This window comes from Pseudonaja textilis, chromosome 7, assembly GCF_049901715.1.
Source record: "Pseudonaja textilis isolate UNSWEBS1 chromosome 7, rPseTex1.2, whole genome shotgun sequence".
NCBI classification, from domain to species: domain Eukaryota; kingdom Metazoa; phylum Chordata; class Lepidosauria; order Squamata; family Elapidae; genus Pseudonaja; species Pseudonaja textilis.
This window is the reverse complement of record NC_141996.1, coordinates 21892382-21910624: the sequence shown is the minus strand read 5'-3', so window position 1 is coordinate 21910624 and position 18243 is coordinate 21892382. Positions and strand designations below refer to the sequence as shown.

Below are 18243 nucleotides of genomic sequence, written 5' to 3'. Positions count from 1 at the left end.
TCGTCTGCAGGAGTCCCTCACCCACCCACCCCCACTGGACTACAAATCACATAATCCGCACCCAGGATCGCTTCTCGGGACGCAGGTTGGAGGAGGGCGGCGTTCACGACCCGTGCGCTCTCCCCCCGCCCACCACAGCCAAGAGAGCGGAGAGCGCAGCCGCAGCAGCTCGAGAAGCCGCGTCACGCATCACGTGCAGAAGGAAAGTCAGTCGCTCGACCCGAAAGGGAGGCCCCGCCCGCGGGTTGGAGTGCTATATCCGGATGGAGCAATCGCTGTGCTCCTCGCTCTCCAGCTCCCCTAGTGGTGACCCGATGAACTAGAGCTTTGGAAGAAGAGCCGGCGAGGAACTTGACGTTCACCGGCTACAATTCGCAGCCGAGGTGCATCGGACTTCTTCCACCTGCACGAAAGCGCCCAAGCGCTTGGGGATCTCGCCTTTTCGGAGGTGAGCGGCTGGGGTTAGAAAGGAGGGCCTCCGGACAATAGTGCGGATTTGCTTGCTGGCTGTACTTGTGCTAAGTTCTGAGCGCCTGGACAAGATAAGGGTTTATTGGCAAGGGTTTATCCCCTTACGCGTGCATGTTAAAAACACTGGGAAATGTTTTTTTTATCTACGCTCCGGGAAAATGCATGAAACAGAGAATTAGCCACATTTCTGTTTTAAAGTTGTGGGTTTGTTGTTCGGGTGGGAAGGGATGTCTCCGTTTTGTTTTTTTTTCAGAGCCGATCCGTTATTATAACAGCCGTCATCCCCAACCAGACCAGTTGTTGGAGGGGACACAGATTGTGTGGGAATTGAATAAATTGGAACTGGATAATAAGTAAATCGCGTTAGGCTGCTGTGTCTAACTCAGGAAAGTTTTGGGATCTGACAACCCAAATCGCTGGCGTTTGCAAGGGATTTTTGTAAAGGTTATTTCAGGCTCAGGGGTAGCTTGAGGCTCTCCCTTCACCGACTGACTCATTTTCTGTTTCTTCAAATTGTTGTGTAACAGCTGTATGTCTTGTGATGTAAAGATATGTAAAGATGCCCAAATTCCCTTTTACAGTACTGTACCTGTTTATTGAGAAAAATCCTGCTTGGATAAAGCTATTAAAAAAACAAGTCTTTTAGACCTATATACCTCCTGGAATAAACTGCTTTAGATAGAATTTGTGTGCAAAACATCTTGACATTGATAGATTACTAAAGAGCCGATGTTTACATTGACTTCTGCTATCACTTGATGCTTCTGTTCCAAAAAACAGCAACAACCTTTTACAGCTATGGTGGACAAAAATCAGATTTGTGTTTGTTTATTATTTTAAAATAATTTAGGTTGCTCATTAAGACAATTATTCCTATGAAGTATAGAAAACAATACAATATTAAATGTCAAGTGCAGGCTTAAGGAAAGAAAAATAATTCAATAGACATCAAAAGCATTCCACAGAGATATCTTCAAATATAGTAGAATTTCACAAGTTTGTTAAGATCCCTACATTTGTTAATTGAAGACAAGCAATCAAAATATACTTAGGATTTAAAAATTTAGGGTTTAGGAATTTGTCACTATCAAAATCCCAAGGCATGCTACTGAGAATCCCAGTCCTAGTTACTTCCAATTTCTGTGATAGAAGTTACTGCTGCTTTTATTAGATAATCAAGAATCAAAATTCTTGCCTGTCTATAATACCTTGCCATATTTTCTACTTTCTAACAAAGTATGGTGGTTTTGGGTCCCAGGTTTCATTGTGGTGAATGTGCTCTGAAGAAAATGTCACTGAGCTAATAATTGTGGATGTTTCTGATCCATTGATATGTAACACACTATCTTTGGAAGGCCAAATATCATGCCTGGTCTCGAAAATCCATTTTTGAATTTCTCACAAACATTTCATGACATTGTCAATATATTGTGGGAATCATGCCAGTCATCAGAGCTATTCACATTACAACATTAAAACCAACTTCTGCTAAAGAATAGCAGAAAACCCTGTATGCTATGATGTGGACTTAATTCACTAATATACAGTATTTTAATGATTTATACACTATTTTCTGATCACAATATTATAACTAAATAAGAACTTAGAAGAATAAAATTGCTACTGCAATATCTATATAGGTAGCTGCCTGCCAGCCATTAAAATATGCTTCGTCAAGGGATATTTTTACTACTTCTCTTAAATTTTACAGGGTGTAATTTGTGATTTGCTGTTTGTGTAAAACTGAAGATGGAACTGAAAACCACTAGTATTTTTATCTCTGCTGTATGCCACATTCCAAATTCTACACTTTATAATTCTAAAAATGATTGTATTAACTTGATTGTAAACCAGATTTTATATTTTAACTTGGAGCACTGTGTTTTTGTAATGAAAACATACCAGCTACAATTGCTCTGTGCAATCACAAACTGAACGAGCTTTGTCTTAAAGTTTAACAGTTTCACTGTCAATAGATCACATCTGTGTAGCACGTTCCTTAATTTATCAAACAAAATCTGCACATTTTACAAGATAGGAACAATAAAGAATTATTTTTAGATCTGTAATCTCTACCACTTTGCAGGCATAAACAAGAAGAACAAAACTTCATCTCCAGGGGAAGTGATGATTTGGGGTGAGATTAAGATGAATGTATTAGCTTTTGGCTACATACTGTATGTATGCATATTTTAGCTCTTAAGTAGAACTTCTGAAATGATGGATCTAGGCCTCGAGATGACTATTTAGAGCCATGATGGTGAATCTATGGCACGCGTGACAGAGGTGGTACACAGAGCCCCCTCTGTGGGCATGTACACCATCACCAGCTGTTTTTCGGGTTTCCGGCACTCTGGCACGCATGCGTGCATTCAGGTTTGGGTACTTGGTGCTGAAATGGTTCACCATCACTGATTTAGAGGGATGTGTTACATTTTTAAAAAACCAGGTCCACCTTGCACAGAAAATGTGGGAGCATTGCACAAGCCTCAGTTGTGAGACTTGGACGGTGATGTAGGACTGCAAAGCATGTAGTTACACGTGTTAGATAAATTAAATGTAAATAAAGTAGTGTACCTTTCTCCCCCATGCCTAAGCCCACTGGGGTGCTGTAGAATTGCAGTGCTTATTTTTTTTCTCTCCCTCTCTAATTGTTGGAAGACCTGAAAGATCAAGTTAGAGACATATAATCATGGAGAAAGTAGAAAGCAACACCAACTTGACAGCATAATCAGTCAGTTTATTAAAATTTAGAGTATTAACTTGGTATAAGAACCCTATACATTTCTCACTAGGACTAGTGAGAAATTGCTCATTGGAATGCTCTCTAAAACAAGGAAGACCCCTGCAAAAGGCAGGCAAGTGAGCAAAGCTACATTTTCTGCACATGCTCAGGATCTAGGGATGTGTGAAATCTTCTCCAGTCTGGGGAAAACTTTTCTTCTGAAACAGATCCCTGGTGCCAGAAAGGTTGGGGACCACCGCTCTAAAAGTTAGCTGGTTAAAGAAAGAGAGGTGGAGCTAACGCTTCTGAGAGAGAAGGATTGAAGTCTTTTCATTCTATGTCCTGTCACCACTGTATACTGCCCCTTTCCCTCCAAGTTTACACTCCAATATTTTTTAAAAACAACCTTGTCAATTCACTGGCATTGCCCAGGATTAAAAATTAGAAACCAACAAATTCTTCTCCAGAAAGTGTCCAGAAAATGTTTAAGACAAGATTGTAGAATATATTCATTAGAGCCCATTGAATAATTTCATTGCTTTGCTTATAATTGAGTTATTATTTTCCCTTGAGTCTCATTATAGCTAACCAGCTTCCAATGGCAGAAAAAGAAATTGAAAAGCTGAAAATACTTCAGTAGAAAGTAAAATTAGCTTGAAGTACAGCATGCTAGATGTGTCTCAGATCATGTATTTAGTAGAATGCATTATGTATAACGTAACAGGTAAGCCAGGTGAAACACAGCATGCTCAAAACATGACTTTTGGATAGCTCATCATGGTTTCCCAGTGGCCCCTTTAAATTGAGGAACACAAAATAGAATCACCTGCCAACGTTTTCATCGTTTGGTTAATGATCAGTTAGAGAATTGTAAGGCATGCATGAATTCGCTTCCTCTGAAAAAGGCTAACCTATTGTTTTCTTCCTGAATTATAATTAAAGCAAAACCTCAAGGATGAAGAAAACCTTGTTACTAGAGCCTGCCATTTTCTTATATGTTTTTGCCTACTCTTTGACATCTCCTCTGAAGCAGCAATATGTATACAAAAGGATCTGGGAAGAAACCACCAACTCCACCTTCATAGTTCAAGATAATATTTCTCATTGTGAACTGAATCAAAGCAACCCTACCTATGTGAAGCAAAAGGTAAGATCAGCGTGCCCCAGACAATGTTAAGCAGAGTTAATGATGCATAATAGCAAATCATGTTGAATTTAATCTGTTCAGAGAAGAGGTTTCACACCTGGCAAAGCATCTCTTCACTTAGCTGCAATTACTTAGATGGGAAGCCCCAGCAAATCATTTGTCCGGAAACAAAAATAAAAAACAAGAGCACAATTTTCCTAGATGCAGTCAATGTCACACACATGCAATTCCTAAGGAAATGTCTTCATCAGCATTGCAAAATAAAATGCAGAAATTATTTTTGAGCTAAGTTTGGAAAAATGCACAAATCTAAATTTTAATAATTTAAAATATTAACTGTATTTGATTCGGATGTGAATATGTCCTTTTTCCTCTTTCAACTAGCCTCCATTTAGAATTCTCAAGAACATTTCAGGGTTTTACATACCTTTTTTCATTACTTCAGAAGCCTACTGCCATACTACTGCCAAATAAACTATAGAACTGTGTCCAAGGAGTCCCCTTGAAGTCAAAATGTTTCAAGGAATCTTTACAACACAGCTTCCAAACCCAGTATTTCCACACGTGTCCACGTTTCAGTTCTCAGGATTTCTAACCATGCTGCCAGGAAGCAGTTGTTGTACAAACCTATTAATAGGTGAAGGTTGATATGCAGATGTAAAGATTTCATGGGATGTAGTCCCAGACAAAGTTAGTAGTACCTAAATCCCTCTGATTTCCATAACTATGTTTCAAACTACATTGATTTTCCTTTATACGGCATACTAAATTAAGCCAGCTCAATTTATATTAGCTGAGTTTCCGGAGTTTGTTTGTCTAATGCAGGGGTGTCAAATTCATGGCCAATGAACCAGATGTGCCACGCCCACCCCTGTTTTAACTTAGGGAGGAAAAGTCACGATATGTCATGTGACAATAATGTAACCTCGTGGGTTTGACACCCCTGGTCTAATGTGTCTTCCCCACACACAATCAGCAATGATCATATCCAGAGAAAGGATGGAGGCCATACTGAAATGATTAAATATATGAATAGAAAGTAACATGCTAAAAATAACAGTGATAGATAATTTTCAATCTTTGTTCTTGCTATTACATTTTCATCCTCCTCCAATTCTCCGATCATCATTTTTGTGGCCTTGTTAATCTGTTTCTTATTTGGCTTATGCTTTTTAGCTGTAGTTTGCATTGCCAGCACAACTGTAGCTCCAGGGCTGGATTTTGCATCCAGAACATCCAAACTACAATCCCTGTCATCTCTGGATAAAGATGGGGAAAGACTACATTTTAAACTCTTGGAAGTATCTTCTAGTCAGTTCAGGCTGTTTGGGGCTGTAGCAATCCCTTGATCTAAGGCATTTTTTTGTATTTAATTTGAATCTGGAACAATGTGCTGGCATTAAAGAAACATATATTCCGATTACTTTGGCTGTTTAGTTCAAATTGCTTGAGGCATAGTGAACACTAAAAACTGTCACCTCATTATCTTAAGGGAAAATGAAATATTTCAGGGGTTTCATAGTATTTCAGCTGGATAAAGTTGATAATAGACTATAACATACTTGATTCAAACATATTCACATGCTAAGCAAATTGAACACTAATCACTTGGACACTTTGGATAATGTTATGTTTCAGAGTGTACTGATCCCCTAATTTGTTTATACTACATACAAACTACTTACATATCCAGGATAGATACATTAGATAGCAAATTACTATCAACTAATATTTTATGCCCTGAATAAGTTGGAGTAAAATATATAAAAGGTTTTGCCTAATAAATACATCATAACATTAAGGTTCTTTTTAATGTGTTCGCTTATTTAGCTATCATAACAATGACTTTAGAATACAGTTCATAGTATCTTTGATTGCTGGTTTCTATACACTATTCTATTCTTTACTAATTCTGTAGTACTGTAAAACAGAATTACGATTTATAGATGAGACCAGAAGTTGAATTACAATGGATACATTGATTAATTTGTCTCTATTCTTGTTTTATTTTCTTCTTTCAGGAAGTCCAAGAAAAAGCCTCTCTCTTTGCTATGAAAACAGACTTATGTGGGGCAATTTTCAGCATTTTGGTGGCCTTTGTCCTCGTAGCAAATGGAGATCGATATGGACGCAAAATATCATTGGTTCTTCCCCTGGTGGGGAGTCTTACCGGCAGCATCTTCCTCTTTGTTATGTCAGACTTGTCTTTGCCCATCTACCTTTTCTTTGTTTTCTCCTTGGTTACGGGCCTGTTTGGAGACTTGGCTACTTTTCTTGGAGGAGCCTTTTCCTTTGTAGTTGATTGCTGTGAGACTCAGAAAAACAAAACCATCCGAATAGCTGTGATTGACTTAATCTTTGGATTCACTTCTGGATTGGGAGGATTGGTCTCAGGTTACATTCTAAAAGAAATAGACTTTATGTGGACATTTGCCATGATTTCTCTATTTCACATGGTCAATATTTTCTATGTCATATTTTTCTTGGACGAAACAGTGAAAGTCTCTGCAATCCAGGCACAATCTTGGCGGGAAGGTCTTAAAGACACTCTGTCTGGAGTATATATGCTCTTTAAATCCTCCTCCCTTAGGAAGCGAATTTTAATCATCTTGCTGCTTTGCGTATTCATGACTTACCTTTTCACAGTCTATGGAGGGCTTAGTCTCTATGTGCTATACGAACTGAATGCTCCCCTCTGTTGGAATGCCATTTACATAGGATACGGCTCAGCTGTGTCCACCTCAGTCTCTGTGACTGGATTCTTAGGGATTGTTTTTCTTTCTCATTACCTGAGAGATAGCTATCTTGTTTTTATTGGAATCTTCTCCTATATGGGAGGAAGTATCATGGCCGCCTTTGCCAACACTACATTGTTGATGATGTTGGGTAAGTTTTACTTGGTTAAGTTCAAAGATGATGGTAAAACATTTTAATAACATAGTTCAGTGTTTTTCAATCCTGGCCACTTTTAAGATATGCGGCTCTGAACTCCTAGATTTCTCCAAGTTGGGGAATTCTGTGAGCTGATGTCAAAATATCTCAGAGGTGCCCAGATTGACAAATATTGATGTAAGTAATTAGAAAATTGGTGGTGCTTGTTACTTTCTACATTATTTATGGCACTGGTCCAAAACTCAGGTCGTTCTCATGAAAAGCTGCCCAGACTTCTAGTTGGAAATGCCAAGGGATTTAACCAGGACTTTCTGAACATAAGTTTCAAACTCTACATTCCAACTTTGTAATATTCAAGTGAATGAAGTTTGTAATCTTTTAGAAAAGTTGTGCTTCAAATTATAATTTCTATGCCTTTAGGCAGGGGTGGGCTGCTGGAGGTTCGCAAGGGTTTGGGAGAGCCCCTAGCTAGAATTCTGTGCAGTTCAGAGAACCCCCCCCCCCCAAATCCCACTCCTGGCTGGCCCCGCCCACCCCTTCCCAGGAGTCCCCATGTGGCCCGTTTTGCAGGTAAGTGCAGAACACACACAGATGCTCAGGGAGGGCAAAAAATGCCCCCCCTGTAAGTTTGGGAACGCCAAAAACAAGCCCATTTCTGAGAGTCTCCTGAGCCCGCAGAGGCATTTTTCGCCCTCCCAGAGGCTTGAGGAAAGCCTCCGGAGCCCAGGGAGGGCAAAAACGCTCTCCCCCTGATGGTGCAGGAGGCCAACCAGGCCATGCCCACCATGGCCACGCCCACCCAGCAACCGGGCAGAGAATCCATTGCTAAAATGTTTGAAGCCCACCTCTGCCTTCAGGACAGAGGTTCCCAAGGGGGGGAAGGAAGAGAGAATGGTTCTCTGTGAGTAGCAGGCACGGGCAAGCATATGCGCCTGCTGCTTATGTAAGTGGAGCTATGTGCTCACCTGCCCCTTACATGGCCCAGTTCCGAATGCGCTGCGGGCCAGTAGTGGGTCATGGCCCAGGAGTTGAGGACCCCTGCTTTAGGATCTGTAAGGCAACATAATAGCAGCGTAAAATGTAAGCCACAATAAAACAGCAAACAGCAAAACTACTAGAGGCAACAATTTATATTATTAGTATAATAAACAAATTATACCAAAAGACCCTCTTGAAATAGCAATATTATAACTTACCCACTGAAAGCTAGCTGTAAAAGTAAAATGTAGCTACTTGCTACATTTTTATTGGAAAACAGAGCTGAATCTTCCATGTCCGCAATTTGCAAAAGAGGCCCATAACAGATAACTGACTATATTATGTTTATTGTTTTCTTGTCTTTTAGTCATTTTCTGTAGCTACGGAGATTTCATTCTGTTAGTTTGTCATCTGGGGGGAATGTTATAACTTTCCTTTGTCTACTGTCCCCACAATGCTTTTGAATAAGATAACATAATTAATTTAATAATGTATTTCATGACTTTTGTCAATTTTCCACCATGCTGTACCCCATCTACACCATGACTGGTGCTAAATTGGAGGAAACCAATACCTGCCAGATCTATATTGAATTTAAAATCTGAATGTAATGAATTCCTTCTTCCAACTGCTGTTTATCTTGCAACTTCAGGTTCATCCACATACCACAGTTGAAAATGTGCACACAAAGCAATATCCAGTATCTTCTGAAAGAGATATACATTAAATATTTTGGCTACTATTTTTATTACTCATACAAAATTCCTAAGTGGACAAACATATTGCTTATGATACAGGTATTCCTCAACTTACAGCCATTCAGCTAGTGATATTTATTCAAAGTTACAATGGCACTGTAAAAAAATGACTTATAACTGGTTTTCACACTTATGACCGTTTCAGCATACCCATGATCACATGTTCAGAATTTGGGCACTTGGCAACTGGCATGTACTTATGACAGTTGCTGTGTCCTGGGGTCATGTGATCACAATTTGTGACCTTCCCAGCTGGCTTCTGGCAAGCAAAGTCAATGGGGGAAGCCAGATTCGCTTAACAACTGCATGAATCACTTAACAACTGCAGCAATTCTCTTAACAACTTTGGCCAAAAGATCATAAAATGGGGCGCAACTCACTTAACAGTTGTCTTGCTTAGCAACAGAAATTTGGGTCTTAATTGTGGTCGTAAGCTCAGGAATAGCTGTAGTGAAAAATGTACTTGGTGGAGGGCATCTTTTTAAATCCATGAGGATTTCTGAAAGATGCTACCATGCTTTTTACCCAGATAAACATTTACGGTTAATTGTCACAGTATAAATTGATTGGCTATTTGGGGTAATTATGTTAAACACCGTTGACTTTCGTGACTCCTATTTGCAGTGAGAATACCATCCATGCTCCTTTTCGTACCCATTCCAGTTATTCGAGCCATGTTGTCGAAAATAGTTCTTCCTAATGAACAAGGTGAGTCAGTGCTGATAAAGAATTAGTTGTAGATGTTGAAGGAATCCAATGAAGTTCCTTGGGTCCGTCAGTTTGTATTGTCGCCCTGAAGCAACAGCTCTATATTGCATTGTTATCTTAATTAGTTCCAAATAGTGAACCATTTCCATTTGGGGAACATAAGTCCCATTTTGCCACTGGATACCCAGATTCATGGCATTGAGTATCCTCATCAGCTTAGTTTGGTGGCCATCTTTGAAATATTGTGGTGATTCTTAGGAAAATGCAGTATTCTGCATACTAGACTTTTATCAATCAGTTAATCTATTCAAACAGACCGGCATTCTTATCTACTAAACTTGTAAAGGTAACTTAGAACATTAGGAAAAGTTACTGCTAGCTTAGTAGCAGATATCAGTCTTGGAATGCATACTTAAGCATATTTTGTGTATAAACACAATTCACAAGGTTTTTATTGTGCTTAACTATATGGTACCCATCTGCCAAGGTGTAACAAGGGTGACCTGAGGGTGTAATAACTGTCTGGGAGGGTAAAGTCAGTTTCCAGTTTATAAATATTAAGTTGCCTAGCATAAGTTGCAACTCTAATTTGCTCGAAAACTAATTGGTTTATTCGTTAGATTTCTATTAATTTTCCCCCCAAGATATACATTGTATGTCCCCTTTCCACTTTACTGCAATCTTATGAGGTAAACCAATCTGAGATACAGCGCCTGGGTCAGTAAAACTCCTGACTGCGGGGATTTGAACCTAGCCTGACACATTAATCGTTACAGCAGCAGGATAGGGAATGTACCCCCTCTGTGTAGTGCATGCTGCTCCAGAATTTGTGTGAGCAGAATTAAATACGGGGTTGAGAAGGGAAGGCTTATAGAGCAAAATGGGCATCTTGCAGAAACTTAAACATAACGCTTCTTGTGCTGTCCAGCCAGCGTATGGGAATTGGGTAGTTCGCAACTGTGACCTGCATCATGGAATGCCTCATGGTAAATGTAGTTAAGGTATCCTGGGAAATGTAGTCCATGTCACGTGACCACATCTGTAATCCTGATTGGTCATTAAATTGACCCTCGATGGGTTGGGGGAGGTTTCCTCATTCTTGGCTGAACTCACGGATTCGTGGTAACTGTTCTACCATTACGAGATGGGTGAAAAGGGATAGGAGATAACCATCTTTTTACCTACAAGACAGATATGCAAAGGATTCAGAATACAGAACACCTCTTTAAAATCTGGATTTCCCATCCAAAATCAGAATGACTTATTTTCCCTGTAGGTGGGATTAGGGGACAAAACGGAGTCCTTAAGACTTTCAAAGGCACTGTTTTCTTTCCTTGACTGTCCCTTCCAACTTTTTTTAACGTTCAGAAAATTCTACCCTTGATTCAGTGATGTTTTGATGTCAGACACATTTCTTTCAGACCCCAGACAGGCAAATCTCCACCTGAAGAGGTTTGCACACCCTCGCACTGAGAGTTCCAGATCTAATACTATTAAAAATGTATATGAGAACCAGTCTTGCTCATTCCATTGTGCAACCAAGCACATTACAGAAATCATAGAAAACAACTCCAGTCAGCGTGGCCAATAATTGTAGGGATAGTAATATCGTCCTATTTGAAAAGTGTTGGGAAAGTTACAGTAGAATTTATGTATTTTTTGCAAGGTACAGAACCTGCTTTATAAGGAGGGACAGCCAGATAGAGCGGCGTATGACTGACTGTTGTGGTTTAGCTTGTGTAGTTCAGATATTTGCCTGACTGTCAGAGAAATGCATTGGATGGTATGTGCAGACAGCTGAATCAATCACTCATTCCATTCCATTGTCATCTTTCTAGTAGCATAGTGTAGTTATACACATATACACACAAATGTCTGGATTTCTGTAATCTAGTTTTTCTTTTATTTTCCTTTTTGACAGGAGCTTTATTTGCTTGCATTGCTTGCTTAGAGGTTGTGACTGGGACCATTTCAACTGCTGTTTTTAATACTATCTATGCAATGACTGTGGCATGGTTTCCTGGCTTCAGTTTTCTGTTATCAGCTGGCTTCTGCATACTTCCACTGAGTTTAATGAGGTAAGAAGGACCATCCATTTTGTAATATTGGAATCTCTTTTGTTATTTTCCAGAAATGTTGATCTCCATACAAAAGGGATGTTAGTTTTTGTATTCAATTCTTTTCGTTCACATAGAGTCGTATTTTTCAGTTTATGATAGAAAATGATAGAAAATGAATTGTCATTTCATTTCATTTTGATTTGATTTTGTTTGTATTGCCATTTTATCCTTGATTATTTTAATGTTTTTTATGAGGTAAGCCACCCAGGGTCACTTTGAAAGAAGATGAGCTGCAAATAAATTAAATTAAAATGCCACTCTGGGGCTATTGTTTTCTATGATAACCCTTTCCATTTACTCTGTACCAACCTGACTGCCCACACTTCTCAGTCAGAAAAAGATCTATGGGAGGAATTCCTTCATGATTTAATTGAAGCACACGAAGCTAGGAAGGAGGGATGACTATTCCCTGAAGAATAGGACTGTCACACACCAGCTATGGATCATCTCTTAACCAAATGGAAGAAGATAGAATAACAGAGTTGGAAGGGACCTTAGATGTCTTCTAGTCTAAGGCCTTGCAACATTGCAACATTTTACTTAAGCCTTTTTTTAAATAAAATTTTAGAAACAGATTCTCTGATATCAGTTTGAATTGAAACTAATAATAGAACCATGTGAAATTTATCTGCATGACATTGACCATACATACCACTATTTGTTTTTATAAATGGAATACTACTAGTATACTACTACCATGATCCCTTGAATCATCCTTTTAGAGATGTTTCGTTACCAAATTTCTCAGTGCCTACAACAGTGACAGAACTTTTAAAGTACTGCCTTCATTGGAAAAATTGGGAAACATTCAGTGATACACCTGCCATGAAAATAGTCCATGTTGAACTGTGTAGCATGAACATCAATGCTAGAAATGTTTTATGACATTTTGTATTAAATCATAAACTGTTTTATAATAAATTTTATGTGATAAAATGTTTTATAACATTTGCCAAAGATCTATCCCACGGAACTAGTGGGTGCTGGATTTTGAACACATTCAAATGTAGGTTAGTACATTTGAGGTAATTTGATTCAAAAACCATTGCCCTATGATGCATTGTTTCTACCAGTTAAACATTGTGGGAATGAGAGTTTTAGTGTAAATGTGGCATCTATTTAAATTGCAAATATCCACCTTTAAATTTGGTTAGGATTTGTTAAATTGCCACCCATCTCACCATGGAGCTATAGTGGATGATTTGCAACAAAAAGGAACGAAGAGTGTAAACAGAACTAAAATAATAGAACAATAAAATAAACAATGAAAAAGAATGCAATGGCCATATATCAAATTTGCTATTGATTCTGAAAATCTGGTGTGTGGACATCTTTGAATTTGAGTTTCAATGACCCTGGAGCAGGAGGATTAAGACAAATATCTATTAATGTAATAATAGATAGCCTTTTTGTGATCAGATGACATACTTGAGCCTATTTGTTTATATATTTCATAAAATATATAATAGATAAATTGAAATTATCATTTGGCTTGTTTAGTATTTTATTTGGACAAAATAATCCTAAAAATGGCTTTGTTTAAAGGAGATAGTATTACAGGCATATTATTTTAGGGTTTTTTTTCAATTATGTATTTATTTTACACTTTGAAACTACCCAATAACTAAAGGTCTTGGGACAATTTATGATAAAATGTTAAAAATACAATTTTAATTAAAACATACACAACAAAAATAAAATAACTATAAGCTAAAATATTCTAAATAGCCACTGAAATTTGCTGTTGTCTATTTAGGGGCCCCCAGCCCCCGCAATTTTCAATTGTCCTGGTGAAAGCATATTAAAGTGTCTGAAATGCTGTTAAAAATTTAGAGCCACCTTTACTCTTAATCTAAAAATGGCACAATGGACATTTTCTTCCTAAATTAACTTCAAAGACAAGAAAGAGAATTCTGGGAATTTTGCATTACAATTTATGATAATTTTATGGCTTACGTTTCTTTTCAATTGAATTAGTATGTCTTCACTCCTTTTTCCCTCAGTTGGTTTATGTGTGTAACTCGACAGGAAGAGAACTATGTGCAACTCATAAATGAAGAGGACTGTCCTGGCCAGAACAATGACAGCTAAACAGAGAATACATCTAGCAGTTACTGCTCTCAAGTTCTATAATGGCTTAACCTGTGGGTGGGGTTGCCAGAGTTTCACTGCTTTCAATGGCTCCATTTTGAGAATTCCACAATAATTGATTGGCTTGGCTCAAGTTTGCTTTTATTTTGGATTGCTATCGGGTGCCTTCAAGGGATGCAAAGTAAATTTAACTGCTTTATATCCCCCAAATGTTGACTGTGGGGATTTCCTGTCTTAGATTTCTTCCCATTGCTGGCCAGTCACAAATTGTCCTTTGATCCAAACTAGGTCAAAACATAGGTCAACTAAAAAAATGTATTTGCTTCATCAGATCAGATTATAAAATTATGATAGATAGGCAAGTTATGCTTAAAATATTGAATGGATTATATGTATTTTCTAATCCCTCCACTAATTTGTGTCCGGAATTAAAAATTCTCAAAGATTTATTTATTTAGGTCACTAGGGGTAATCCTTCACCATCACCCTATGAAGTAAGTATTTCTTCGTTTGGGTCTCTGTCAGAATTCTTTAACCCGTATGACATTCATTGGCTCCTCTTTTAACAAATGCATAGGCTTAAGAGAGAAAGTGTGAAGTAGATTGGGCTGGAACTAAGGAGAACCAGATAAAAGTTTGCTCCCCACTATAGAGCATCCGGATCTAGGCCAAAAGTCAACCAAAGTTACTTCACTGGTTGTTGTGGAGAGAACAAGAAAGGCCACGATGTATATTGACTTAAAGAACGGAATGTAATAACAGTAAAGTTCAGTGATTCATACTCCTTACAGGAATTGAAAAACAAAGAGAAGCAGTGATAAGCCACTCTGAAAATCATAACCCTCCATTCTCCTAACTTATTTACTTTTTGTAAATAGGTTTTATGTAGAACACGGGTGTCGAACTCATGGCATCACAGTGCCGTCATATCACATTTTTCCCATTTGCAGAGTTGGGGTGGATGTGGTTTGTGCATGATGCCTCTGGCCCGCAGGCCACCAGTTTGACACTCCTGATGTAGAAGATACAGCAAAAACCATACATTTGCACTGTAGGATGGGGAAAAAAGGGTCAACCACTAGGCGAACATAGCTTTCTAGTAGGGTCCAAGAACCTGTAAACTAGAAATTGCCTTCAGACAATAGAAAGCATTTCTTTTTTTGAGAAAAAAAATAGAGTTACAGGTTCTGGCAGAAAAAGTGTGAGTGAAGGGAAGGGAAGGGAAGGGAAGGGAAGGGAAGGAAAGGAAAGGAAAGATAGATAGGCATTCCCTGATCCAACAGGACTGTTTAATGAATTTCTCTTATGCAGTGGAGAAACCTTGCTTGGATACTTGCCTCTACCTCAAATTTTTCTTAGCAATCATAAGCAGAAAATTATAGCAATACAACTCCTTTCCACTTTGCACTGAAATTAGGTAAAGACTTTGAATCCAAAGGGCAAAATTAGTAGTTTGTATGCCCTGTACTGATGCATTTTGAACAGAGGGATGTGAGAATGAGGGGATTTTTCTAGGCATGTACAACAGTCACCTAATGTATATATTATGATTCAACAAAGTGGCATTACTATTTTTAGGAATCATTCCCTTTAATCTTGTGAAAGAGTAAACTCCACCAAAAACCTTACTTCTTATTCCGCATGGTCTCTGAAAGCCTCTGCCTCTTACTTTTATGAAGCAAAATAGATTCTTCTCAATAGAGCCAGTTTGGTCTCATGCCTAAGGCACCAGGATAGAAACCAGGAGATTGTGAGTTCTAGTCCCACAGTAAGCATGAAAGCCAACTGGGGCAGTCACTTTCTCTCAGCCCAGCTCACCTCACAAGATTGTTGCTGTGAGAAAAACAGAGGAGTATTAGGCATGTTCGCCTTGTGCTATTTATAAAAATAGTAAGAGGTATATAAATAAATATTAGAATATTAACAGAAACATGTTGCAACTACCTGATGTTTGCCACCTTGTTAAATCCTTTAATATACTCACTGCACAATTTTAGACATGCTAGTCACAAGACCCATCAAATCACATGTGCCAAAAAGACATTAATCTGCAATATTTGTTGTCTGTTCGTTTCTTTTGAAATGCACTATGTAATTTGACATAAGAAATGGTGTTGTAATGATATTTTTATTTTGCTAGGGAAGTGGCAAGTAGCAGGCCACAAGTAGCATTCATCAGTGATTTTAGACTTTTACTATGAATAATGGAAGTGAAATACACAGGGTCTGCAGTGCTTGTACTGCAGTATATATCTGCCTGCAGAGCGGGTTATTTATTATGCCTTCAGGCTGCCATTGAAAATGTTTAAACTGAGGCTAAATGAGCAAGAAGGGATAGCCTAAAAGCATCAGTAGTAGCAAAGTGCACTTGGTAATGTATTGGCTCCATTGAACACTGTGTGGTTTCTGGGCAATTCCATATAGGGTTTTACTTCACAACCTTAAGTGGGTTGTAACTTTTGTATTTTTGTAAGTACACACCATTTTATTGTTGTTAATAAAGTTTAAAAGCTACAATTAGAGAAGCAGTCTTGCGTTCTGTTGCCCACCATTGCAATTATGCATATTTTGTAATCTTTCACGTTTTAATATAATTCTTATATACATTTTCTTCTGGTTCAGAAACCTTTTGTATTTTTATGCTTTGCAATTAAATCAAAGATATGGATCTAATTCGTCTACTGTTACTGTTTTAAACTGCCATACAATTAGGCTTCTCTTCCAAGATGTTGCGTGTAAGTCATTGTACTTGGTCAGTGCTGCTGTGAGACATGAATCTATTTCTATTCCTATGTGCAAATAATCTAGTCTAAAAGGGCTAATTCATCCCAATGTCATAGAGCATTCAAGGCAATGAGATAAAAGCAATTCCTAGCACTTTGGTCTGCAGTTCAAGGAATCCCATTCAGTGCCTATATGAAAAGTACTGCTGATGGCTTAGTGAATTTCTTGCAACTTTTAACTCCCTGCATGTATTTTGTTCTAATATTATATTGCAGTGTTCTGCTGCCGCATCTTGGAAGTTTGTCACATGAACAGCACCAAGATTTAAACTCTGGAAGTCAGATACATGATCTATCTACAGATGGATTTTAGGCATGGAACCAAAAGTGCTCAGAATGTTGAGGCTCTTTTATTCCATATGCAGAACTAGATGCTGGGAGCAATGCTGCCTGGCAAATTAAATTCAGCTGGTTTTTTTGTTTCCAGTAGATTCCTGAATGTCCGATGTGTGTCTGTTCATAATTGAGAATATTTCACGTAGCCGTTGGTGGCTTTAGGGAATAGGCAACAGGTTGTGCACATCTCCCCATCATTTAAATCAGTGGTTGTCAACTAATGGGCCTGGACCACTGATGGCCCGCAAGAAAATTTTGGTGGTCTGCAGAGAAATGTCACCCCCAAAGCAATTAATCCAGGCTACGTGGGAAACAAGGTTGCGCTGCCCCACGCACCTGGTCTGGCCACCTGGCTGCTTCTTTCCGCTTTCTTCTGCTTTTGGCTGCACGCAAGGAAAGCAGTAAGTCTTTCTTTCTCTCCCCCAAACTCTGCCAGAAATGAGTCTTTGGGACCCTGCAAGGCATCCTGCTCCAAGAGGCTGTGCCAGTGCAACAAGTCTCACAAAGACTCATTTCTGGCAGTGTTTGGGGGAGAGATTTCTGCTGCTTTCCTTGCATGAAGCCAAAAGTCTCTCTCTCTCTCCCCCCCCTGAGAACGGAGCTGGAGACAGTATCTTGCGATCCCAAATAATGATCGATTAGTAGGAAAACGGGGTGGGGAATTTTCCTGCAGACTTTTTTGAGGATTTTCCCAGGGTCTCTGCTGCTTTCTGCAGAGACCCTGGAAAAACATCAGCAAGCCACCGTCAGTCAAAATTCGTATTAGTGGTCCACCGGATTTAAAATTATGAGTTTGGTGGTCCCTGTGGTCTAAAAGGTTGGCCCCTGATTTAAATGCTCACTGTCCTTTCTTAATTTACAAGTAGCCCCAAAATGCTGGTTAACAGTCAGTGTGCTCCATGCCTGGAATAGAGAAACCCAAGCTGAAATCCAGCGTTAGTTATGGAAAACTCACTGGATGACTTTAGGCCAGTTTCTCTCTAATGTATCCAACACAATAAAAATCAAGAAGGGATAGGTTGTAAATAGATAGTGGAAAACAAATTACAGTGGTAATTTTTAGTATGCGATTCTTTATATTTATTGAAGCTAGAAGTTTAAATGTTTAAGAAGCATGAAAGTAAATAGAATGCTTGAAACTTGGGAACAATAGAAAAAAAGCCAACAGATATTATTCCTGGTGTCATAACCATGACTTTAAAGAACACGGATGTAGTTACTGAAAATCAGGATG

The 18243-nt window shown here is 38.7% G+C and overlaps 1 protein-coding gene across 3 annotated transcripts; it reads left to right on the top strand.

The window, feature by feature from the left end:
* Positions 1 to 286: 286 nt before the first annotated feature.
* On the top strand, positions 287 to 16563 carry SLC46A3 (solute carrier family 46 member 3). 3 transcript variants are annotated; one of them, XM_087937211.1, is made up of 7 exons: positions 287 to 448; positions 2558 to 2608; positions 4139 to 4343; positions 6365 to 7229; positions 9596 to 9679; positions 11601 to 11757; positions 13803 to 16563. In XM_087937211.1, the coding sequence occupies exons 3-7, from the start codon at positions 4152 to 4154 to the stop codon at positions 13888 to 13890; spliced, it is 1386 nt and encodes a 461-aa protein (XP_087793337.1). In that variant the 5' UTR covers positions 287 to 448; positions 2558 to 2608; positions 4139 to 4151; the 3' UTR covers positions 13891 to 16563. The 3 variants fall into 3 exon arrangements, with proteins under 3 accessions (XP_087793337.1, XP_087793335.1, XP_087793336.1); XM_087937209.1 differs by lacking the exon at positions 2558 to 2608; XM_087937210.1 differs by lacking the exon at positions 2558 to 2608 and having other exon boundaries at positions 287 to 518; positions 4133 to 4343.
* The last annotated feature ends 1680 nt before the right edge of the window (positions 16564 to 18243 follow it).